This window comes from Oncorhynchus mykiss, chromosome 7 (genome assembly GCF_013265735.2).
Source record: "Oncorhynchus mykiss isolate Arlee chromosome 7, USDA_OmykA_1.1, whole genome shotgun sequence".
In the NCBI taxonomy this organism is placed as follows: domain Eukaryota; kingdom Metazoa; phylum Chordata; class Actinopteri; order Salmoniformes; family Salmonidae; genus Oncorhynchus; species Oncorhynchus mykiss.
Window position 1 is genome coordinate 26,851,016 of NC_048571.1, and position 25,520 is coordinate 26,876,535.

Here is a 25,520-nt window from a genome sequence, read left to right on the forward strand (position 1 = left end):
TCACACCTGTGTTAAAGAGAGAATCACTGACATGTCAGCTGGTCCTTTTGTGGCAGGGCTGAATTGCAGTGGAAATGTTTTTTGTGTTCAGTTCATTATGCATGGCAAAGAGGGACTTTGCAGTTAATTGCAATTCATCTAATCACTCTTCATAACATTCTGGAGTATATGCAAATTGCCATCATACAAACTGAGGCAGCAGACTTAAAAATTAATTAATATATTTTTGTGTCATTCTCAAAACTTTTGGCCACGACTGTATATAGTGCTTGTGTGTGTGGTGTGATATCACATATAGCAAAAAGGAAAGACGTGTAAGGATGAGGATATCAGTACAACAACAACCATTTCTGACAGTGGGTCAGATGTGACAATGTTTTCCCTTAATTTCTATGTAAATCTGTCAACTCATGAGCTACCATTTCCATACACATAGCCTCATCTGGCAATATATATTCATACGTATTCACTGACCTGCGAAGTGGCATAACTTTTAATATTTAGTGAATTACATACAACTATCAAGATATCAATATTTAAATTGCCATCTAACAGTAAACATTAAAGCTTCACTGTGTAACTATGTCTGTACAAGTGTTTATGGACACCCCCTCTGGCAATATTTTTTCTAGATTTGGCGCTTCAACATCCACCCTGAGACTTTGTGGCTGTATTAGCCAGTATAGCTCATATTGTGGCTGTGGTAACTAGTGACAACCCAAGTCTGGAAATTTGAGACCAGATTGAAGACAACTCGATTCCATTTTAGTAACAATGTGTTCAGAAAAAGTAATAATAATAATATTGTTATACACTGGCTATAATTCTCGTTTTTAGATTGTAATAACAAATACTCACGTTAGCAATGTCAAGGAGTCATGGCTAGACGGTTGTGGAGAGGCTGGCTGAGATGAAGGTAAGTAAATCAGGCTAAACAGGCTAAATTGCAAGAGCTGTCCTTTGAAGAAACGGGTGAGTTGGTGGAGCTGGCCGCTTCCCCGTCTACCTGGATTTATTTTTTTACATCACAATCAGTTGTGTTGTTACAAGGTAGGTGTGGTATACAGAAGATAGCCCTATTTGGAAAAATGCCATGTCCATAATATGTCAAGAACAGCTCAAATGAGTGCAGTCGCAAAAAAACATCAAGTGCTATGATGAAACTGTCTCTCATGAGGACCGCCACAGGAAAAGAAGACCCAGAGTTACCTCTGCTGCAGAGGATAAATTCATTAGAGTTAACTGCACCTCAGATTGCAGCCCAAATAAATGCTTCACAGAGTTCAAGTAACAGACACATCTCAACTGTTCAGAGGAGACTGCGTGAAATCAGGCCTTCATGGTCAGACTGCTGCAAAGAAACCACTACTAAAGGATACCAATAATAATAAGAGACTTGCTTGGGACAAGAAACACGAGCAATGGACATTAGACCGGTGGAAATCTGTCCCATGGTCTGTTGAGTCCAAATTTGAGATTTTTGGTTTCAACCGCAGTGTCTTTGTGGGACACAGAGTAGGATGATCCCCATGAGTGTATTTCCCACCATGAAGCATAGAGGAGTAGGTGTGATGGTGTGGGGGTGTTTTGCTGGTGACACTGTCAGCGATTTACTTAGAATTCAAAGCACACTTAACCAGCATGGCTACTGCAGCATTCTGCACTTCTCAGTTCCTATGCTTCCTGGCTGATGTTTTGGTCACTTTTGAATGCTGGCGGTGCTTTCACTCTAGTGGTAGCATGAGACGGAGTCTACAACCCACACAAGTGGCTCAGGTAGTGCAGCTCATCCAGGATGGTGCATCAATGCGAGCTGTGGCAAGAAGGTTTGCTGTGTCTGTCAGCGTAGTGTCCAGAGCATGGAGGCGCTACCAGGAGACAGGCCAGTACATCAGGAGACGTGGAGGAGGCCGTCTGCTACCTCTGCCTTTGTGCAAGGAGGAGCAGGAGGAGCACTTCCAGAGCCTGCAAAATGACCTCCAGCAGGCCACAAATGTGCATGTGTCTGCTCAAACGGTCAGAAACAGACTCCATGAGGGTGGTATGAGGGCCGACTTCCACAGGTGGGAGTTGTGCTTACAGCCCAACACCGTGCAGGACGTTTGGCATTAGCCAGAAAACACCAAGATTGGCAAATTCACCACTGGCACACTATGCTCTTCACAGATGAAAGCAGGTTCACACTGAGCACATATGACAGACGTGACAGTCTGGAGACGCCGTGGAGAACATTCTGCTGCCTGCAACATCCTCCAGCATGACCGGTTTGGCGGTGGGTCAGTCATGGGGTGGGGACAACCCTCCATGTGCTCGCCAGAGGTAGCTTGACTGCCATTAGGTACCAAGATGAGATCCTCAGACCCCTTGTGAGACCATATGCTGGTGCGGTTGGCCCTGGGTTCCTCCTAATGCAAGACAATGCTAGACCTCATGTGGCTGGAGTGTGTCAGCAGTTCCTGCAAGAGGAAGGCGTTGATGCTATGGACTGGCCCGCCCATTCCCCAGACCTGAATCCAATTGAGCACATCTGGGACATCATGTCTCGCTCCATCCACCAACGTCACACCACAGACTGTCCAGGAGTTGGGGGATGCTTTAGTCCAGGTCTGGGAAGAGATCCCTCAGGAGACAATCCGCCACCTCATCAGGAGCATGCCCAGGCGTTGTAGGGAGGTCATACAGGCACGTGGAGGCCACACACACTACTGAGCCTCATTTTGACTTGTTTTAAGGACATTACATCAAAGTTGGATCAGCCTGTAGTGTGGTTTTCCACTTAAATTTTGTGTGACTCCAAATCCAGACCTCCATGGGTTGATCATTTTTGTGTGATTTTGTTGTCAGCACATTCAACTATGTAAAGAAAAAAGTATTTAATAAGAATATTTCATTCATTCAGATCTAGGATGTGTTATTTTAGTGTTCCCTTTATTTTTTTGAGCAGTGTAGTTTGATTTGTTTAACACTTTTTTGGTTACCAAATGATTCAATGTGTTATTTCATAGTTTGTGTCTTCACAATTATTCTACAACGTAGAAAATAGTAAAAAGAAAGAAAAACCCTTGTCCAAACTTTTGACTGGTACTGTCAGTTTTCAATGCCTAGACCATTCAACGTTGAGAACTTAATATTGCAGCCTCTTTTAGCTGAAATATATTATATTTAGTGAGTGTTTTTTTTCCATAGAATTTCATTACTATCCGTGCTTAACTGTCGTGTTAACATACATACATAAGGACATCTTCCTAACATTCCTTCCTAATATTGAGTTGCACCCCCCCCTGTTTGCCCTCTGAACAGCCTCAATTCGATTGGGTCATGGACTCGACAAGGTGTCCAGCGTTCCACTGTGATGCTGGCCCATGTTAACTCCATGCTTCCCACGGTTGTTTCAAGTTGGCTGGATGTCCTTTGGGTGGTGGTGGACCGTTCTTGATACATATGGGAAACTGTTGAACATGAAAAATTCTGCGGTGTTGCAGTTCTTGACACCAACCGGTGCACCTGGCACCGGGTTCAAAGGCACTCAAACCTTTCTTCTTGACCATTCACCCTCTCAAGGGCACACAATTCATCTCTCAAGGCTTAAAAATCATTCTTTAACCTGTCCCCTCCCCTTCATCCACACTGATTTGAAGTGGATTTAACAAGTGACGTCATTAAAGGGTCATAGCTTTCACCTGGATTCACCTGTTCAGTCTGTCATAGAAAGTGCAGGTGTTCTTAATGTTTTGTATACTCGGTGTATGTTGAAAATATAACATCAATAACATGTACTATATCTAATAAATTGTCATTTTGGGGGTTTTACGTCGTACAAATCTTTTTCACAACCGATAGGTAAACTATCAAGTACATGTTGTCCTTCGCGTTCTCCTCGGCTGGACGGTGGTTACAAAGGTTATAGTCAAGTGCTGTCAGTAGGGTTCCAGTGTCATAGACTGGAGGAGCGAAAGCAAACTGCATACATGAGTAACGTTTTCTTAAATCATTTTTTAAAATTTCCCCTTTATTTAACCAGGTAGGCCAGTTGAGAACAAGTTCTCATTGACAACTGCGACCTGGCCAAGATAAAGCAAAGCAGTGCGACACAAACAACACAGTTACACATGGAATAAACAAAACATACATGTGATTCTAGAAGGATTACAGCTCAGATCTAGACCTAGATAAGGGTTGGCCTACTCCAGTCCTCAGGGGCCTGATTAGTGTCACATTTTTGCCTCGGCCCCGGGGTACACACCTGACTCCAATAATCAACAAATCATTATCTTCATTTTAGAATGCAATTAGTTTAATCAGCTGTGTTTGCTTGGAATGGGGGAAAAGTATGACAGCACTACGACCCCAGGGGACTGGAGTTGCCAATCCCTGACCTGGATAGACAACAAATCAAACATGCCCCATCAATCCTAATCTGGATTACGATTATACCATTTAACAGTCTGCAATGGCAGAATTGCCTTTGATGACCATCAGTCTTAGATTTCCAGGGTAAATACATACAGTTTAGGATGAAGGGAGTAAGTATTTTTTTCACTATTGGATAAGAAGGTCATTTGGGAGAATGAAGAACTAATGTTTTCAATCATTCAAAATTAATTTCATTTTACAGTTTTATACACTCAATACATGTGTATCTTTTGGGCTAGGTTTGTCTACATCTCAACCACACAGCTCAAATGGGGAATAGCAGTAATCTGTGTGTGTAACGTCTGCTTCCAACTCACACTCTCATACACGTAGATCCCCTGAACGCAGCTCACTTTCCAGCCCACACTTTCACACACAAAGTATATCCCCCTGAACGCAGCTCACTCTCCAGATCCCAATCACCCAAATTCTGATCACCCTTTCACACACCTGTATGTCATTATCACACACTATTTAGTTCAGTTCTTCACACCCTATCATTGTGAGGTATTGTTTGTTTTTGACACACTTCTCTTTGGAGCGCTGTGTTTCCAGTAATGTACTCCTCCCATGTATGATAGTTTTTGCCTGCCTCACTAACGATGCCTTTTGCCTATTCCCTGCTTGTACCTTAGCCTACTGGATTTCCTGTTACTCAACTATTGCCTGATCTCCCGGACAACGTTACTAGCCTTTTCCCTGCCTGTACTGTTACCCTTTTGGAGCCCTGTGTATGACCTGCAGCCTGCCCCCATCTACCGACCTCCTCCTGTGGTCCTTCACATCAAACACCGGCTGCGACCCTGCGCTTGAAACCAGCTCTCTTTCTCCCTCGTGTTCATTACACTGTGCAGTAGGCTAATATTGGGATAGTACCTATGTAATCAATAATCAAAGCAAATCCTAGGTAGTTAATTTTCCTAAACAGCATAGCTACATTGATGCCTAAATTCTGCTCCAATACTCGACAATGATGGGGCTGGAGTTGATGTCGATTTATTCCTTTCGTGACTGAAAAATATTATTTCAGGTTCAAAGCTTTGACATCAAGTAATGAAGCCCAGTTCAGATCCAACAGCCGACATGGGACAAGACATACTAGCCAGTTTTTGAATGTTGTGTTGTACAACAGCTGACTGAAGAAAGGGGATTCAGTTGGCGCCGTTTAAAAGGTAACTCTTCCAATGATTTGATGGAAACTTTTAAACAAAGTGGCCACGTGCTGTAGCAAGGTATTGTAGAAAACAAGTGTCATGCACACATGCACCAGAAAAAGAGTACATTGACTTGTCAGATAAATATCAGCATGCTAGGCTAGCTATGTGCAGCAAAATAGCTAGTTCGAATTCGACTTGGCGAGCCTCGTTAGCTGCTTGGCAAAACACAGAACGTTAGTTTATTTGATTAGCTAAATGTGTCCGCCTCTTCGCAAGCTACATGCAGAATCTTGGAAACAGCCGACGACATGAGACGATCTAAAAGTAGACCTTTCAGGTCCAACAACCCGTTGCGTCCTTCCTCATCTTATGTATCTGACCTGGGCTTTATTATCATATCATGTCTGTTCTGTGCAGGTAGAGTAGTGTTTGACGTAGCTAGCTAGCCAATATCAGCCTGGCTTTAGGAGCACAGACATCTGAAATATAACAAAGGTTAAGTAACGTTATCTATACACAATTTAGCCAGATTGTTACGACTAAACCGTCATTTCACAATATGTCTATTAAGATATATTATCTAGCTTACCTTTTCAGCAGAGAAAATGCCAACTCTGGTCGGTTTTGAATCCCTTCAACACTTAGTTTTCTCCACTGTGTGAATGCGGATCTGAGGTTTACTCTCATCTTGGCCCGGGCTCTATCGCTTACCCTTTTCACCCGTCTGCTTTCTAAAGTTCTGGTTCTTTGGCTTAGAGTACATATCTTAATTTGAGCCAGTTCGCTACAGCAGGATAATAATCCTGCAGCAACAAGAAATGTGAATTATTATGTGGGTTATTTTTCACAAGGGATAATTAACCCTGAAATTTCAAAGTGGAAATAAAAATTTCAGAATACTTTTTAAACCTTGAATACACTGCAAATGTACCATTTCTCCTGCAACAGGAAGATCAAATGAAGATCCTATATCTGTAACATAAACTCACCCCATTCCGTACAAATGTGCGTAACCGCGACATTCAAATGAGACTGCAATGAAAACAAATGGGACTGTAGTGACTGTGTTGGCATCAAAATCCGGGGTGTGAACTACGTTTCGAATCAGCGTTGATTGACATGGTAATGGACTAAGAGTATTGGAGAAAATATATTTTTAAAAAACTGACCCCTCTGACGCTGTACGTTACATCGTGACGTGTCACTACGTAGCATTTGCAACTCATTTTGTGCCGTACAGCCTCTTTCCACCAGGGGTAGCCCTTCTCTCGCAGATTAAAATCATGCTTAACCATATACACTTGTAAGACAACTTCATTATTCATGATTTTTGTCTAAATTAATATAATTATTGCTAATATTAAACTAATATTTCATGACTTGGGTGCCAATTGCATTTTTTTGCACATCATTACTGCGTGCCATCATGACACTCAAAAGCCGGAACAGCTGTTGTTCACTTGTGAGGCTAATGTTAGTGCAGCCCTAAATCCCTCTTCAAATTCGACACAAACCTTCAAGCAGGTATGTGATGAGACTTTACATAAACTCTTTATGTTTTATTTACATTTTAACTTCTTGCGACTATCAAACCCGTATCCGGGAGCGTAATCATAGCCTCAAGCTCATTAACATAACGTAACGTTAACTATTCATGAAAATCGCAAATGAAATGAAAGAAATATTCACTCACAAGCTTAGCCTTTTGTTAACAACACTGTCATCTCAGATTTTCAAAATATGCTTTTCAACCATAGCTACACAAGCATTTGTGTAAGAGTATTGATAGCCTAGCATAGCATTAAGCCTAGCATTCAGCAGGCAACATTTTCACAAAAACAAGAAAAGCATTCAAATAAAATAATTTACCTTTACCTTACCTTTACCATTTAACACCTTCGGATGTTTTCAATGACGAGACTCTCAGTTAGATAGCAAATGTTCATTTTTTCCAAAAATATTATTTGTGTAGGAGAAATCGCTCCGTTTTGTTCATCACGTTTGGCTAAGAAAAAACCCCGAAAATGCAGACAAAATATTGCGCTTAAAACGGGAACGTTTTTCATCCAAAAATTAAAATAGCGCCCCCTATATCCAAGAAGTTAAAGATGATTTGTTGGACAAATTTCACTCAACATATTTCCCCCTTTCAAGATCACTTCGTAGCCTTCGCTCCCCACCCGACATTTTTATAAAGACCCGACGGAGCTCATTGCCTTCTTGAATTATGCAGAGATGGGCATCATGAAGGTCTCGTCAATAATTTTGTTGGAAAGGGGAGAAATTGTGCTTTACATTGGTAATTGATATTACAGTTGATCTGGAAGAATTACATTTTTTGGGCGCAAAAATAAGGTCAATTGTATGGACCAAGGCGATGAACAAAAGTGAGTGAGTTTACGTTAGCTGCTGCTGGGTCAGGTAATTTGCCCCTCGAATCAACTATGTCTGTCAGCTAACTAGCTCCGCTAGGAAAGTGTGAACATGAGCTCAACTAGCTAGCTATCATACCGCTACACGTTAGAGCTGTGGCACTGCCTCCTAACATTAATCAAGACTGCCTGAGAGCCGGTGTGCTCATTAGCTGATTATGCTCAGCTAATGAACACACCGGCTCTCAGGCAGGCTAGATTAATGTTAGAATAAAGTATTGCACAATACTGTTACTGTTGTGTCACATTGGATGACCACTAGCAACTTAGAGCTTTTGAGCCTAAAACCTCCCAAAAAGTTACATATTGCAGGTTTATTCTAGCATTAATCTAATACCAAACTTTCTTTAATGCATTTTCAAATAGATTTTAAATGATCAAATACATACTGTATGCCGACAAGGATGAACAGAATAGGCACATATCTCAAAGGCGTGCCACTGTTATGGTACTGTTTATAATTACAGTTAAATGCTTCTCTGCAGGGTAGAGGAACCAATATAGTAAGGCTGAAATGAAGTGGCTATTGCACTCCTTTGAGATGTGTATTATTGTGTGGATGTGCCCCTTGATGGGTGGGTACTAAAATTAGACATCTACTCGTCACACACATAGGCACGCACGCACGCGCAAACACACACGTCTTGACTGTAATTGATTCAGCTTTACTGGGAGAGGCCAGGCGAGTCAGGAGATGTGTGTGTAGTGGCATATAGTATGTGTTGCACAGTGGAGCGTCCTACAGTGGCTTGCGAAAGTATTCACCCCCCTGGCATTTTTCCTATTTTGTTGCCCCTTACAACCTGGAATTAAAATAACTTTTGAGGGGCGGGGGGGGGGGGGTTGTATCATTTGATTTACACAACATGCCTACCACTTTGAACATGCAAAACATTTTTAATTGTGAATTTTTAAAAACAAAAATACAGAATTTGAGCGTGTATAACTAGTCACCACAGATTCTCAATTGGATTGAGGTCTGGGCTTTGACTAGGCCATTCCAAGACATTTACATTTTTCTCTTTAAACCACTCAAGTGTTGCTTTAGCAGTATGCTTAGGGTCATTGTCCTACTGGAAGGTGAACCTCCGTCCCAGTCTGAAATTTCTGGAAGACAAACAGGTTTCCCTTAATAATTTCCTTGTCTTTAGCGGCATCCATCATTCCTTCAATTCTGACCAGTTTCCCAGTCCCTGCCGATGAATAACATCCCCACAGCATGATGCTGCCACCACCATGCTTCACTGTGGGGATGGTGTTCTCGGGCTGGCTGGTGAGGTGATGGGTTTGTACCAGACATAGCGTTTTCCTTGACGGCCAAAACGCTCAATTTTAGTCTCATCTGACCAGAGTACCTTCTTCCATATGTTTGGGGAGTCTCCCACATGCCTTTTGGCGAACACCAAACGTGTTTGCAGGTTTTCTTTAAGCAATGGCTTTTTTTCTGGCCACTCTTCTGTAAACCCCAGCTCTGTGGAGTGTAGGCTTAAAGTGGTCCTTTGGAGAGATACTCCAATCTCCGCTGTGGAGCTTTGCAGCACCTTCAGGGTTATCTTTGGTCTCTTTGTTGCCTCTCTGATTAATGCCCTCTTTGCCTGGTCCGTGATATTTGGTGGAAGGCCCTCTCTTGGCAAGTTTGTTGTGGTGCATATTCTTTACATTTTTTAATAATTGATTTAATGGTGCTCCGTGGGATGTTCAACATTTCAGATATTTTTGTATGACCCAACCCACTACTTCTCCACTACTTTGTTCCGGACCTGTTTGGAGAGCTCCTCGGTCTTCATGGTGTCGCTTGCTTGGTGTTGCCCCTTGCTTTGTGGTGTGGGCCTTTCAGAACAGGTTTATATATACTGAGATCATGTGACAGATCATATGACACTTAGATTGCACACAGGTGGACTTTACTTAACTAATTATGTGACTTCTGCAGGTAATTGGTTGCACCAGATCTTATTTAGGGGCTTCATAGCAAAGGGGGTGATTTCATATGCATGCACCGCTTTTCTGTTTTTTAAATTTATTTTTTTATTTTTTCATTTCACTTTACCAATTTTGACTATTTTGTATACGTCCATTACATGAAATCCAAATAAAAATATTTTTAAATTGCAGGTTGTTATCCAACAGAATAGGAAAACCGTCAAGGGAGTTGAATACTTTTGCAAGGCACTGTAAGTGGAGGACAGCTCATAGTAATGTCCGGAACGGCGCAAATGGAATGGCATCAAACACACGGAAACTATGGGTTTGATGTATTTGATACCATTCCACTGATTCCGCTCTAGCCATTACCATAAGCCCGTCCTCCCCAATTAAGGTGCCACCAACCTCCTGTGGTGTAGCAGAAACGAGAAAAAGTGTGTGTGTGTGTGTGTGACGAGAAAGAATATGTATAGTATTGGGACTGTGTGTGTGTGTGAGAGAGAGAGAGAGAGAGGTGGCAGACCTGAGGTGATGTTGAGGCTCAGTAATGAACATGTTTAGTGGAGAGCGAGACAGGGCGAACTCTAGGAAAACCATTTACAATCGGTGACATGTTCTCTCTCTCGCTCTCTCTCTCTCATAAGGCATGGACAAATGAGTTTAAGGGTGAAATAGAGGGCAGCTTAGGATCCCAGTAATACTCTATTATATTACAGTATTACATCCTTTGTGAAAGCATGAAGATATATATGCATTCCAAATGCACCGAGTTGGTTAATTGCAATTTTTCATTAGATATAATTAGATTACTTTGATTATTTGTGTTTTTGTGTAGATGTGTGTGTCCCTGTGTGTGTACATGTGTGCTTACATGCACCCATATTTTTGTTTAAGGAAATATCTATAAATCAGTAACCATAGAGCATATCCCATACATACTTACTGTATATCTCTATCATCTTTCTATCCTCACATGTACAATATATGTATTTGATACAATTAGACCATTAGAGAACTGTTCCTGCCCTTTTACGGTTGGTGACACAGTGGAGTCTGAGGTTTTTCCCAGAATGCCTCAGTGTCTGGGTGTCAGCGGGGGCACATGTTTAGGGACCACTCCGCACACACCACACAAGGTTGGTGGCATCTTAATTGGGGAGGACGTGCTTATGGTAATGGCTAGAGCAGAATTAGTGGAATGATATAAAAAAATTGGTTTCTATGTTTGTTCTGTTCCAGCCATTATTATGAGCCATCCTCCCCCCTAGTGACACACACGCACACACACAGATACATGCACACACCCTCAGAGAATACTTCAGGACACTGGGAGTCATCCAAAGAGTCAACAAACATGAGACAATTACTGCTCCTTCAGTGGTTCTCTTTCTCGCGCTCTCTCTCTCTGCCTAACAAACTCCTTCTCGCTCTTACGCTGTATGTGTGAGTGCGTGCTTGTTTATGTATGCTTGTACACTGTATCCATGCAGGTGTGTATGTATGAACTGCCTTGGCTGTGAAAGGAGAACTGAGAGGTCACTGCACCACCTGGCAATAAATTGATCCTCAGTCATTGAGGCCAGTGGAGGAGGGATATGCTATAAAGCTTCCATTCTCCAGCATCCTCTATATTGTCTGCAGAAGGATATGTAACGCTAACACGAGGTGCAGGGATTGTCTGAAGGCTGGGACACTGGTAAAACACGACACGAGGGTTGTTCTATTTGTATGTCTCAGGGAGAGGTATTCACCTGAAGTAAAACCTATTTTGACATGTCATGTGGTTAAAGTGGAACTCGAGCCAGAGTGGAGCACCGAGAGGCACCGCTTAGCAATGACATCTGATTAAACACTGACAACTCTATACTACTATTTTTAATAGTGAAGAATTGCAAGCAAATATACCGTGCAGTTTGCTGAATGTGTCTATCTATATTTGTGGGGACCAGAGGTCCTGACAAGAATAGTAAACGGAAATGTTTTGACCAAATGGGGACATTATGTTAGTCCCCACAAAGTCAAATTCTAGGGGGTTAGGGTTAAGGTTAAGATTTATAATTAGTGTCCGGGTTATAATTAGCTTTAGGGATAGGTTTAGGGAAAATAGGATATTGAGGCTGAATTGTGGGTTCCCGCAAGGTTAGTTACAGAAGACTGTGTGTGTGTGTACAGTGCCTTGCGAAAGTATTCGGCCCCCTTGAACTTTGCAACCTTTTGCCACATTTCAGGCTTCAAACATAAAGATATAAAACTGTATTTTTTTTGTGAAGAATCAACAACAAGTGGGACACAATCATGAAGTGGAACGACATTTATTGGATATTTCAAACTTTTTTAACAAATCAAAAACTGAAAAATTGGGCGTGCAAAATTATTCAGCCCCTTTACTTTCAGTGCAGCAAACTCTCTCCAGAAGTTCAGTGAGGATCTCTGAATGATCCAATGTTTACCTAAATGACTAATGATGATAAATACAATCCACCTGTGTGTAATCAAGTCTCCGTATAAATGCACCTGCACTGTGATAGTCTCAGAGGTCCGTTACAAGCGCAGAGAGCATCATGAAGAACAAGGAACACACCAGGCAGGTCCGAGATACTGTTGTGAAGAAGTTTAAAGCCGGATTTGGATACAAAAAGATTTCCCAAGCTTTGAACATCCCAAGGAGCACTGTGCAAGCGATAATATTGAAATGGAAGGAGTATCAGACCACTGCAAATCTACCAAGACCTGGCCGTCCCTCTAAACTATCAGCTCATACAAGGAGAAGACTGATCAGAGATGCAGCCAAGAGGCCCATGATCACTCTGGATGAACTGCAGATGGGTGGGAGACTCTGTCCATAGGACAACAATCAGTCGTATATTGCACAAATCTGGCCTTTATGGAAGAGTGGCAAGAAGAAAGCCATTTCTTAAAGATATCCATAAAAAGTGTTGTTTAAAGTTTGCCACAAGCCACCTGGGAGACACACCAAACATGTGGAAGAAGGTGCTCTGGTCAGATGAAACCAAAATTGAACTTTTTGGCAACAATGCAAAACGTTATGTTTGGCGTAAAAGCAACACAGCTCACACTATCCCCACTGTCAAACATGGTGGTGGCAGCATCATGGTTTGGGCCTGCTTTTCTTCAGCATGGACAGGGAAGATGGTTAAAATTGATGGGAAGATGGATGGAGCCAAATACAGGACCATTCTGGAAGAAAACCTGATGGAGTCTGCAAAAGACCTGAGACTGGGACGGAGATTTGTCTTCCAACAAGACAATGATCCAAAACATAAAGAAAAATCTACAATGGAATGGTTCAATAATAAACATATCCAGGTGTTAGAATGGCCAAGTCAAAGTCCAGACCTGAACCCAATCGACAATCTGTGGAAAGAACTGAAAACTGCTGTTCACAAATGCTCTCCATCCAACCTCACTGAGCTCGAGCTGTTTTGCAAGGAGAAATGGGAAAAAATGTCAGTCTCTCGATGTGCAAAACTGATAGAGACATACCCCAAGCGACTTACAGCTGTATTCGCAGCAAAAGGTGGCGCTACAAAGTATTAACTTAAGGGGGCTGAATAATTTTGCACGCCCAATTTCAGTTTTTGATTTGTTAAAAAAGTTTGAAATATCCAATAAATGTCGTTCCACTTCATGATTGTGTCCCACTTGTTGTTGATTCTTCACAAAACAATACAGTTTTATATTTTTATGTTTGAAGCCTGAAATGTGGCAAAAGGTCGCAAAGTTCAAGGGGGCCGAATACTTTCGCAAGGCACTGTATGTGTGTACGTGCGTGCGAGTGAGTGTGTTTGTTTTAAGGTTAAGGTTAGGGAAAATAGGATTTTGAATGGGACTGAAAATGTGTCCCCACATGGTTAGTTATTGTAGACTGTGTGTATGTGTGTGTGTTTGCATCTATTTTCTCCTCACCCTTTCTCCCCATTCTCCAACCCACCCATCTCTCTCTCCCATCCCTCTTCTCTGATCCTCCCCATGTATTCCCCCACTTCCACCCCATCCTTCTCCCCTTGCCTTTCTTCCCAACACTTTTCTCATCCCATCCTTCTCCCTGCCCCACACCTTCCTGTTCCTATGCTCTTCTCTCCCCCACCCTTCTCACTCCATCTTTCTCCCTGCCACTCTCCTCACCCCTATCTCCCTCCACCCACCGCCCTATGTCCCTATTCTCTCTGTCCATAAGCTCTCCTCACCATCTCCACCCCACCCCTCACTCCCCCAACCACCCTCAAAACCCTCAGCTATTCCTTCTCCCTGCCCCTTTCCTCCCTGTCCCTCTGCTGTTAGCTCCATGCTGCTCTGTGCTAGCAGGGGAAAACAGGGACACAACAGGGGTGTAACTGTGAACCAAAGCGCTGCCAGCCCACACTACTACAGAGCTGCAGGCACTTGGCTTGGGGCCGTGGCACATAGACCCCCCCAAACAGGGGCAGATAGGGCAGGATCTGCAACAGGGTGGGATGGGCAAGGGGTTGGGTGAAGGCTGGGGGATTGGGGAGAGGGTTGAAACCATTGGTTGGGAGGGATGGTTATGTGTGGGATGGGAGGCAACCATGTCACCCAAACAACAGTTCCATCCACCTCCATCCAACCTATCGCCCATCTCACCCTGCATCCAGGATGACATATCCACATTTACATTCAATATAACACCCAAACAAGCATGTTCTGTTCACCACAGCCATCTTACCTGTGCATTTGAAGAACTTGGACTCTCCCACACTTAGCTCCACCTTGTTCAAGGATATGGACACCTGCAGAACAGCTGTGAGGAGAGAGAGAAAGAGAAAAAAAGATAAGCATATACACATAAGAAAACTAACAAAGAGAAAATAGGATAATAAGAAAGAGAAAAGAGAAACTTTTGTTAACACGGGGGGTGGGAGGGAAGCGGTGACTGGCTTTCAAAAGTTGGCGCTGTTACAACCTGACCGGTCGGGAGTAGGCTACTAAGTGACTGCGAGTGAAGAGCAAAACAATCCTAAACATTGATTTATCGAGACCAGTCCCCATGCTTGTCTCAGAGCAGTGCCAAACGGTGCTGAAATAGTTGAGAACACACGGGTAAGCTATTGCTTCAAATCCTATTATAACAATTGGATGACTTTGGGTGTTCCAGTAGGCAACAATTTGTTGCCTTCATTAGCCTACTTTATTCTTAAAAGAACTCCAGCACAGAGAAGAGAAAGGAGCCTTAAATAATGAAACAATTAAGCGATTGAATTCACAAATGCATTTGACTATTTTTAATAATGGCCATCAACCAAAAACACATCATCTACCGTGGGATTCCATTTCCAGCGAGACTATTCAAGCCATTGACTCACTGATGGTTGAAGATGACGAGCGATCGGCAAAGGCAATCTGGAATCTGCTGGCATCCCCGCACAACATCAACTTCGCTCTAATCACAGTCAGAAGGCAGTTGAAGAAACTTAAGTGTACTTATGGAAAGGCTTTGCAATATTTTTTTTTTTTATATATATATATATATATATATATATATATAGTGGCTTGCGAAAGTATTCACCCACCTTGGAATGTTTCCTATTTTCTTTGCCTTACACCCTGGAATTAAAATATATTTGTTTGTATCATTTGAATTACACAACATGACTACCACTTTGAAGATGCAAAATCTTATTTTATTGTGAAACAAACATCTTAAGAGTGCATAACGAGTCACCCTTTGCATCAACTACAGCTGCAAGTATTTTTGGGTATGCCTCTATAAGCTTGGCACATTTAGCGCCGGGATTTTCCCCCCATTCTTCAAGGAATAACTGCTCCAGCTCCTTCAAGTTGGATGGGTTCTTAAGTCATACCACAGATTCTCAATTGGATTGAGGTCTGGGCTTTTTCTAGGCCATTCCAAGACATCTCATTAACCACTCAAGTGTTGCTTTAGCAGTAGGGTTAGGGTCATTGTCCTGCTGGAAGGTGAACCTCTATCCCAGTCTCAAATCTCTGGAAGACTTAAACAGGTTTCCCTCAAGAATTTCCCTGTATTTAGCACCATCCATCATTCCTTCAATTCTGACCAGTTTCCCAGTCCCTGCGATGAAAAACATTCCCACATGGTGTTCTCTGGGTGATGAGAAGTGGTGGGTTTGCACCAGACATAGCGTTTTCCTTGATGGCCAAAAAGCTCAATTTCAGTCTCATCTGACCAGAGTACCTTCTTCCATATGTTTGGAGAGTCTCCCACATGCTTTGTGGCAAACACCAAACATGTTTGCTTATTTTTTTTCTGGCCACTCTTCCGTAAAGCCCAGCTCTGTGGAGTGTACGGCCTAAAGTGGTCCTATGGATAGATCCTCCACAGCTGAGATTGGAGTTTTGCAGCACCTTCAGGGTTATCTTTGGGCTCTTTGTTGCCTCTGTGATGAATGCCCTCCTTGCCTGGTCCGTGAGTTTTGGTGGGCGACCCTCTCTTGGTAGGTTTGTTGTGTTGCGATATTCTTTTAATTTCTTAATAATGGATTTAATGGTGCTCCGTGGGATGTTCAAAGTTTCAGATATTTTTTTATAACCCAACCCTGATCAGTACTTCTCCACAACTTTGTCCCTGACCTGTTTGGAGAGCTCCTTGGTCTTCATGGTGCCGCTTGCTTGGTGGTGCCCCTTCTTTAGTGGCATGGCAGACTCTGGGGCCTTTCAGGACAGGTGTATATATACATGAGTCATGAGACAGATCATGTGACACTTAAATAAAAGTCCACCTGTGTGCAATCTAACTAATTATGTAACTTCTGAATGTAATTGATTGCACCATATCTTATTCAGGGGCTTCATAGCAAAGTTATTTTTTTCATTTCACTTCATCAATTTTGACTACTTTGTGTTTGTCCATTACATGAAAGCCCCCCAAAAATCCATTTAAATTACAGGTTGTAACAGGGTGAGTACTTTTGCATGGCACTGTATATATAGCTTTTTTTCCCCCCATAGTAATTCATTTTGGATCTATTAATATATTGAAACTCTCTCAACACGGCAAGAGTCTGTTGTCCTGCTGATAGTCTAAATAAACATCTGCATTTTGAAAGAGTATTTTCATAATGATTTTATAAACGAAAGCATAAATATGTTGATGGAGAAATACTGTGCAGTATATGTTTTACCCGACATTTTGCGGTTGCATGATGCTTGAAGTAATTTCTCGCCAGGGACCAGGCCAATATTTGATTTTTGATGGGAAGTTTAGCTATTTACAAAGGAAAAGGTACATCAAATATTGCATCCTACACCTCACGGACTGCTATGTGTTCCACAATATTTCACTGTTGCCTCCTTTTTCAGGTATTATGGCTCGAGATATCTTTGAGGAAGAAATCATCAAGAGATATGCAGGACCCTACGTCAGAGAGGTGTTTCTGGGACCATATCATTTCTTTCAAGGTAGGATGATAGCAATATGTTGATATGTGTAGGCCTATTTACATGTATATTTCATAGTATTGCACCTAATGTTGACTGTTAGGCTAAATGTATATTTTTCTTCTCCAAATGCAGGCAATGACCCAACACACACTGCCGCTGATAACGGTTTTCATCCTCCTCTTCTGAGGAAGAGTAAGAAGGATCGGACCAATACGCAGAGTAAGTGGTAAGTGTTTGTCATATTTTTGAATTAAAACTGACCACGACACAAAATGAAAACGAACCAGTTCCGTGTGGAAAACACAGACACAGAAAATAATCACCCACAACCAAAATGGGGAAAAAAGGCTACCTAAGTATGATTCTCAATCAGAGACACCGATCGACAGCTGCCTCTGATTGAGAACCACACCAGGCCAAACACAGAAATACAACATAGAAAAAAGAACATAGACTACCCACCCCAACTCACGCCCTGACCAACCTAACACAAAGACATAATAAAGGAACTAAGGTCAGAACGTGACAGCCGCCATGGTTTGCATTGCAAATGAGGGCATAAACTGGGTCAAGTCGCCATCAGAGTAAGTAGACCTTTATGTAATAAAATAAAGTTAAAGTAAAAATAAATAAAAGACCTGCAACACTTTTAACAGCACATTACTCAACACTAGTGAGACTCATGTCCCCTACGGTAGACCTATATATATATATTTCTCTACATGTAGGTCTCTTGATTTAAACCTGATCAAACTTGTTTGGCATCAACTGAAAACATTCATCCATAACTCTGCCAAGCCTACAAGCAAAGATTAACTGGTGAAGGACATCAAGACATTTTGGCTTGAGAAATTGACGATACAACAATGCAACAAATACATTGATCAAATACATTGATCATCTCAGGTTTTACCCGTGGTCGTGGAGCTGTGAGTAAGTGCAACTAAAATGTAGTTGAAATAATACATTGCAAGTTGGGGGGGGATTTTCACACAAACAGTAGCCAGGCTATTAAATTACCATTTTGTAAATAAATAGACGTATGAAGAGTATATTGTCCTGCTAATTGCCCATCATGGAAACATTGTTTGCATGATGGGCTACATCTGCTACAGTACACTTATGACAAGTGTTGGTAAACATGTTTTCAAAATGCCTCTGGCTGTCCATCACTAATGTAAATAAAAACACAGCACCTTAATAAAAATGCACATAATGCTTGTTTTACATTCTTCATTATAAACAACATGTCACAAATAATTCAACACACCACATTTTTCGTGACGGAAAATCTGGTCTGTGAGAATATCTAAGGGAATTTTTTATAATTATAATGCAGGGTTACTTATAATAATAATAATAATAATAATCGTTGGATAACAGATTGGCTCTCGGAACTCATTAAGAGGTGGCTTCTATCTTCAATATAATCATTCATTCAGAATGTTAAACCAGAATACAGTGGATTATAATAAAGGGAAAATTGCGTGTCAATTCATAAAGCATGTGCCATGGAATCGGTACATCAAAAATCTCTTCCCAACTATTTTGCAATCTATATGGCACAGCTGTCAATTTTTTTGGTCCTTAAATTAAACTGGTATATATTTTTATTTATCAGGGCCAACAGACAAGTTCCTTATTTTTATTTATGTTTTTACTTTATGGGATCGGTGTCCCCACCACGGGACGGTTGAGCTAACGTGCACTAATGTGAATAGCATGACACTGTAAGTAACAAGAACATTTCCCAGGACATAAACATGTCTTATAGGGGCAGAAAGATTAACAATAATTGAAGTTAACTGCACTGTCCAATTTACAGTAGCTATTACAGTGGACAAATACCATGCTATTGTTTGAGGAGAGTGCACAACAACAAAAAACTTAACACGGAAACTGGTTTGATACATTCACCTCTGAAGGTAAATAATGTACTTATATTCTGTAATCCTGCTCTGATTTGTCATCCTGAGGGTTCCAGATATAAAATGTAGAATAGTTTTGTTTCATAAAATACATTTTTAGATTCAAATGTAGGAACTGGGTTCTACAGTTTGACCCCTTGCTGTGTCTGCCCCCACAATCTAGATGTGTGAAGGTTAGTGTATTTTCTGTAGGGAAGCTAATTATCCATCATTTATGACATTCCTGGGAGTGTGTAAACTGATTTTTTTAAATTACCATATCATTTTTGTATATTCTCTATAGGTATGTACTTGAAAATGTATCAATTGACCAATTCGGCACATTTGGGCAGACCTGATACAAACAATTTAACAGTAATGCAATGACTCATTGGATCAGTCTAAAACTTTGCACAAACACTGCCGCCATCTAGACTTTTAAGATCCAGATCTAATGTGTTGTATCTCCTACATTAATTTCACATTTCCACAAACTTCAAAGTGTTTCCTTTCAAATGATATCAAGTATATGCATATCCTTGCTTCAAGTCCTGAGATACAGGCAGTTGGGTATGTCATTTTAGGTGACATTCTTTTTTAAAGGGTCCGATCCTTTGATCTGAAATTGCAACCAACTTCCTATGACTTGTTTAAAAAATTATGATATTTTGGAGATTATTTAGTTTCAAATAACCAAAAGTGAATGACTGTAATCTGAATAAAGGGAAAAAGGCCATTCTTGACAATGGGGTGAGACATTCTTACTAATTTCTAAATAAAGCCAGTTTGTTATTTAGAACAATTTCTTTATAGAGGGAGAGAAACCAGCCTATTTTTCAAAAGTCGTCAGTTCACATGTCAAGTTAAATTCCCCCATTGTATTTACCCAAGTTCTCTCTTAACTCCAGGACCACCGACAGTTTTTGTTGGTGTTGCCTGATGTAGGACTCTAGTGCCATAGGAGACTCTCAGACTGAAAACACCTCAATTTAGGAAAAGATAGTCCATTTGTGCCACAGTTTAGACTACCGATAGATCAGGGTTTTACTCCCCATTGTGATAGTGTGGTTCAATGACAGAATGCCACCATCTACCACTAACGGTCGTGGCATCAGCTCATAACCTTTTAAGGAAGAGCCACTGTACCATTCTATGACGCTCGTATACTTCAAATTATGCATCACAAGAGGCCTAATCCTACGCCTTTCCCGTTTTGCTCAGAGACTGCTACTACAACACAGGTTGTAGGTTCGGGTATCATGCTGAGGTTCACATAGGATGAAGGACTAGGTAATGAGTGGAGTTGCGACAAACACTTCCTTTTACCATATAAAAGCTTGAAATCACACACACAATTTGAATGTAGATGTTCGGCTGCACATCATTGCAAGTTAAACTTAAGTGCCTTGCTTGCAGCTTACCCCTTCCTGAGCCAAGGCTGCATCCCAAATGGAATCCTATTCTCCATATAGTGCACTTCTTTTGACCATAGGCCTGTGAGCTGGTCCCATGGGCCCTTGTCAAACGTAGTGCACTAAATAGGGAATAGGGTGTCACAGCGGCAGCCAGAGAAGAATAGCGTGAATCTAGTTAGGGATGACACCAAAGGCAGTGGAGGAGAAAGCACCTTTAATCTTCTCTCTCTCTCCGTCTGGCTATCCTTTGATTATCAGTTTGTGTTTATGTTCTGTAGATGTGCACACACACACACGCACGCACACACACGTGCATGTATACACACACACACACACACACACACACACACACACACACACACACACACACACACACACACACATACACACACATACACACACACTAAGGAATTTGCTGTGACAGAGAGCTGCCTATAGATGGCAGTAGGTGAACACTACTGTAATGTCACCACTTTGCTGCATGCCTGGTAATACACATCTATATCGCAAGGATTGTGATTTATCTATACTGAACAAAAAAATTAACACAACATGCAACAATTTCAAAGATTTTACTGAGTTACAGTTCATATAAGGAAATCAGTCAATTGAAATAAATTAATTAGGCCCTAATCTATGGATTTCAAATGACTGGGCAGTGGCACAGCCAATCAGAATGTTTTTCCCAACAAAAGGGCTTCATTATTGACATAAACACTCCTCAGCACCTCCTCCCACCCCCGCTCAGACGATCCCGCAGATGAAGAAGCCGGATGTGGAGGTCCTGGTGTGGTTACTCGGGGTCTGCGGTTGTGAGGCCGGTTGGATGTACTGCCAAAATCTCTAAAATGATGTTGGGAGGTAGCTTATAGTAGAGAAATTAACATTCAATTCTCTGGCAACAGCTCTGGTGGACATTCCTGCAGTCAGCATGCCAATTGCACACTCCCTCAAAACATGAGACATCTGTGGCATTGTATTGTGTGACAGAACTGCACATTTTAAAGTGGCCTTTTAAACTGCACCTGTGTAATAATAATGCTGATTAATTAGCTTATTGATATGTCACACCTGTCAGGTGGATGGATTATATTGGAAAAGGAGAAATGCTCACTAAATAAATACGCTTTTTGTGTGTACGGAAAATTATTATTTCAGCTCGTGAAACATGTGACCAACACTTTACATGTTGGGTTTATGTTCTTGTTCAGTCTATATCCTCCAACTGTCCATTCTCCCTGTTCACACGCAAACACACACACACACACACACACACACACACACACACACACACACACATATACATATACATATACATATACATATATATATATATATATATATATATATATATATATATATATATATATATATATATATATATATAACCCTCTGGCCCCAAACCCGCACAATGTCCCATCCCCAGGGTAGCACTATATTACAGTTGCCAGTTATGTCCTCTCATCTCAGCTCTGCCCCACTTACTCCTCTTCCCTGTGACACGGAGCTCCAGCTGTGCCCGGTGCCCCTGCTCTCAGAGGTAACAAGTCTACCGTCTGCCATACCTTACAGTCGTGCCGTCTGGCTGATTAACGAGCAGGAGACACATATGCACGTACGCAGATACACAGACACAAGCAAACAGGCTCTGGCCCGATGCGCACCCACACACACAGAATCCACTTCATCGCCACTGCATCATTAACTACCAGCCGATACCTGTTTACAAGCAAAAACTTAAAACAGGAAGTACCAGTGATGCTTTCAATTCGAAAGTGGTCCAATGAAGAGGATGCAAAGCTACAAGATTGTTTAACACATCAGTCACCGGCTTCATTAACCCTTTGACGCGTATGATCATATACAGTTGAAGTCGGAAGTTAACATATACCTTAGCCAAATACATTTTAACTCAGTTTTTCAATTCCTGACATTTAATCCTAGTAAAAATGCCCTGTCTTAGGTCAGTTAGGATCAACACTTGATTTTAATAATGTGAAATGTCAGAATAATAGTAGAGAGAATTATCTATTTGAGCTTTTAATTCTTTCATCACTTTCCCAGTGGGTCATACATTTACATACACTCAGTATTTGGTAGCATTGCCTTTAAATTGATGAACTTGGGTCAAACGTCTCGTGTCGCCTTCCACAAGCTTCCCACAAGAAGTTGGGTGTATCTTAGCCTATTCCTCCTGACAGAGCTGGTGTAACTGAGTCAGGTTGGTAGGCCTCCTTGCTCGTGTAACAGTATAGCTTCCATCCCTCTCCTCGCCCCAACCTGGGCTCGAACCAGGGACCCTCTGCACACGTCAACCACAGTTACTCACGAAGCATCGTGACCCATTGTGCCACAAAAGCCATGGCCCTTGCAGAGCAAGGGGAACAACTACTTTTAGGTCTCAGAGCGAGTGACGTCACCAACTGAAACACTATTTGCGAGCACCACCGCTAACTAGCTAGCCATTTCACATCGGCCACACTCGCACACGCTTTTTCAGTTCTGCCCACAAATGTTCTATAGGATTGAGGTCAGGGCTTTGTGATGGCCACTCCAATACCTTGACTTTGTTGTCTTTATGCCATTTTGCCACAACTTTGGAAGTATGCTTGGGGTCATTGTCCATTTGGAAAACCAATTTAGGACCAAGCTTTAACTTCCTGGCTGATGTCTTGAGATGTTGCTTCAATATATCTACATAATCTTCCCTCCTCATGATGCCATCTATTTTGTGAAGTGCACCAGTCCCTCATGCAGCAAAGCACCCCAACAACATGATGCTGCCACCCCCGTGCTTCACGGTTAGGATGGTGTTCTTCAGATTGCAAGCCTCCCCTTTTCCTCCAAACATAACGATGGTCATTATGGCCAAACAGTTATATTTGTGTTTCATCAGACCAGAGGACATTTCTCCAAAAAGTACAATCTTTGTCCCCATGTGCAGTTACAAACCGTAGTCTGGCTTTTTTTATGGCGTTTTGGAGCAGTGGCTTCTTCCTTTCTGAGCGGTCATTCAGGTTATATAGATATAGGACTCGTTTTACTGTGGATATAGATACTTTTGTAGCTGTTTCCTCCAGCATCTTCACAAGGTCCTTTGCTGTTGTTCAGGGATTGATTTGCACTTTCGCACCAAAGTACATTCATCCCTAGGAGACAGAACGCGTCTCCTTCCTGAGTGGTATGATGGCTGCGTGGTCCCATGGTGTTTATACTTGCGTACTATTGTTTGTACAGATGAACGTGGTACCTTCAGGCGTTTGGAAATTGCTCCAAAGGATGAACCAGACTTGGAGATCTACAATTATTTTCTGAAGTCTAGGCTGATTCTTTTGATTTTCCCATGATGTCAAGCAAAGAGGCACTGAGTTTGATGGTAGGCCTTGAAATACATCCACAGGTACACCTCCAATTGATGCAAATGATGTCAATTAGCCTATCAGAAGCTTCCAAAGCCATGACATCATTTTCTGGATTTTTCCAAGCTGTTTAAAGGCACAGTCAACTTAGTGTATGTAAAATTCTGACCCACTGAAATTGTGATACAGTGAATCATAAGTAAAATAATATGTCTGTAAACAATTGTTGGAAAAATTACTTATGTCATGCACAAAGTAATGTCCTAACCAACTTGCCAAAACTATAGTTTTGTTAACAAGAAATTTGGGGAGTGGTTGAAAAACATGTTTTAATAAATGACTCCAACCTAAGTGTATGTAAACTTCCGACTTCAACTGTATTTATGATCATTGTTGAGTGGTCCCTGCAGGGTACCATTACAAATATGCAATTGGAACAGTAGCAACAAAACGTATGACCACCTTGTTTAAACATCATTGTTGCCTGAAAAGCATCTAAACAATGCTTTGTATTCATGGAAAATATAGGTCTTCAGAACTTCATCATCCAAGCATCACACGGAACACATCCACTGCCAAAATAATTCTATAAACCAGTTTAAATAACAGGCTGCGCTGATAAGAAAAAATGTCAGCGACATAACAGCTAGACTAGTTTACAATGTACCGCATCTCTGGTGAGCACAAGGGAGAAATGTAATATTGTTTAGAAAGAGATATCTGTCAGCTAAGCTAATAGCGGCTACATTCTTTATGATGGCAGCCATGTTTGTTCATGTTTGGAAAGGAAAAACTCCCTAACCGCAGAATGCCATTCATTATTAAACACAAATAAACAAAGTCAAAGATGTTTGCCCCCACTGCCCGAATACATATTTTGGCCACTTTCAGAATATTACACATCTTCAATGTGCTTGTTACAGTGTAAACAAGAACCGGAGCACATGACTTGACAAGTCGTTTACATTTTCTGATGACTCACAAAGCAAATAAAATGTTTTGACCTCAAATACTAGCATACTGCCTAGTCGTAGCGCGAAAGCTAAACAGTGTTGCCAGATTTGGGTGAAAACATTTTAAGGGGGTTTGCAGTTTGTAATACTTGCATTTTATACAAATGCAACCACGTTTTAGAAGGAGATCAACAGCTGGTCCATCCACATAACAGTCCGCGCATAGATGATGCAGAAGCATAAACCTATATCATCGTGTGTAGCTCCATAGTTTACGATAACCCATATCTACAACCTCACCTTACTCACCTTACAGTCTCTGCACACAATATCGCTGATGACTCACACACATTCATTCAATTTGATTCGATCTGCTCATCTGCACAAACTACCTCACTTTGTTGCTTGCATGACTTGAATCCACCCTGTTCTAACTCTCCTCTGTCCCGACCAGGCTAAAACCTATCCCAGCCATAATACTCACCACATGTGATAATTGCTAAATATATTTTTTGCTTGGAGGCGAGGCAGGCATCTATCTGTAGGCTACATGTCCAGTG

General features: G+C 41.6%; 1 protein-coding gene across 4 annotated transcripts in view; it reads right to left on the minus strand.

Annotated features, from left to right (window-relative positions):
- The window catches only part of LOC110527591 (neural cell adhesion molecule 2), a 413,004-nt gene that overhangs the window by 121,378 nt on the left and 266,106 nt on the right, over positions 1-25,520 (minus strand). For 3 of the 4 annotated variants that reach the window (XM_036983099.1, XM_036983100.1, XM_036983097.1), the window contains exon 1: positions 14,634-14,754. In XM_036983099.1, coding sequence (XP_036838994.1) covers positions 14,634-14,754 — 121 coding nt within the window. Of the gene's footprint in view, positions 1-14,633; positions 14,755-25,520 lie in introns of those variants that run through there. The other variant, XM_036983098.1, reaches the window with a different exon arrangement.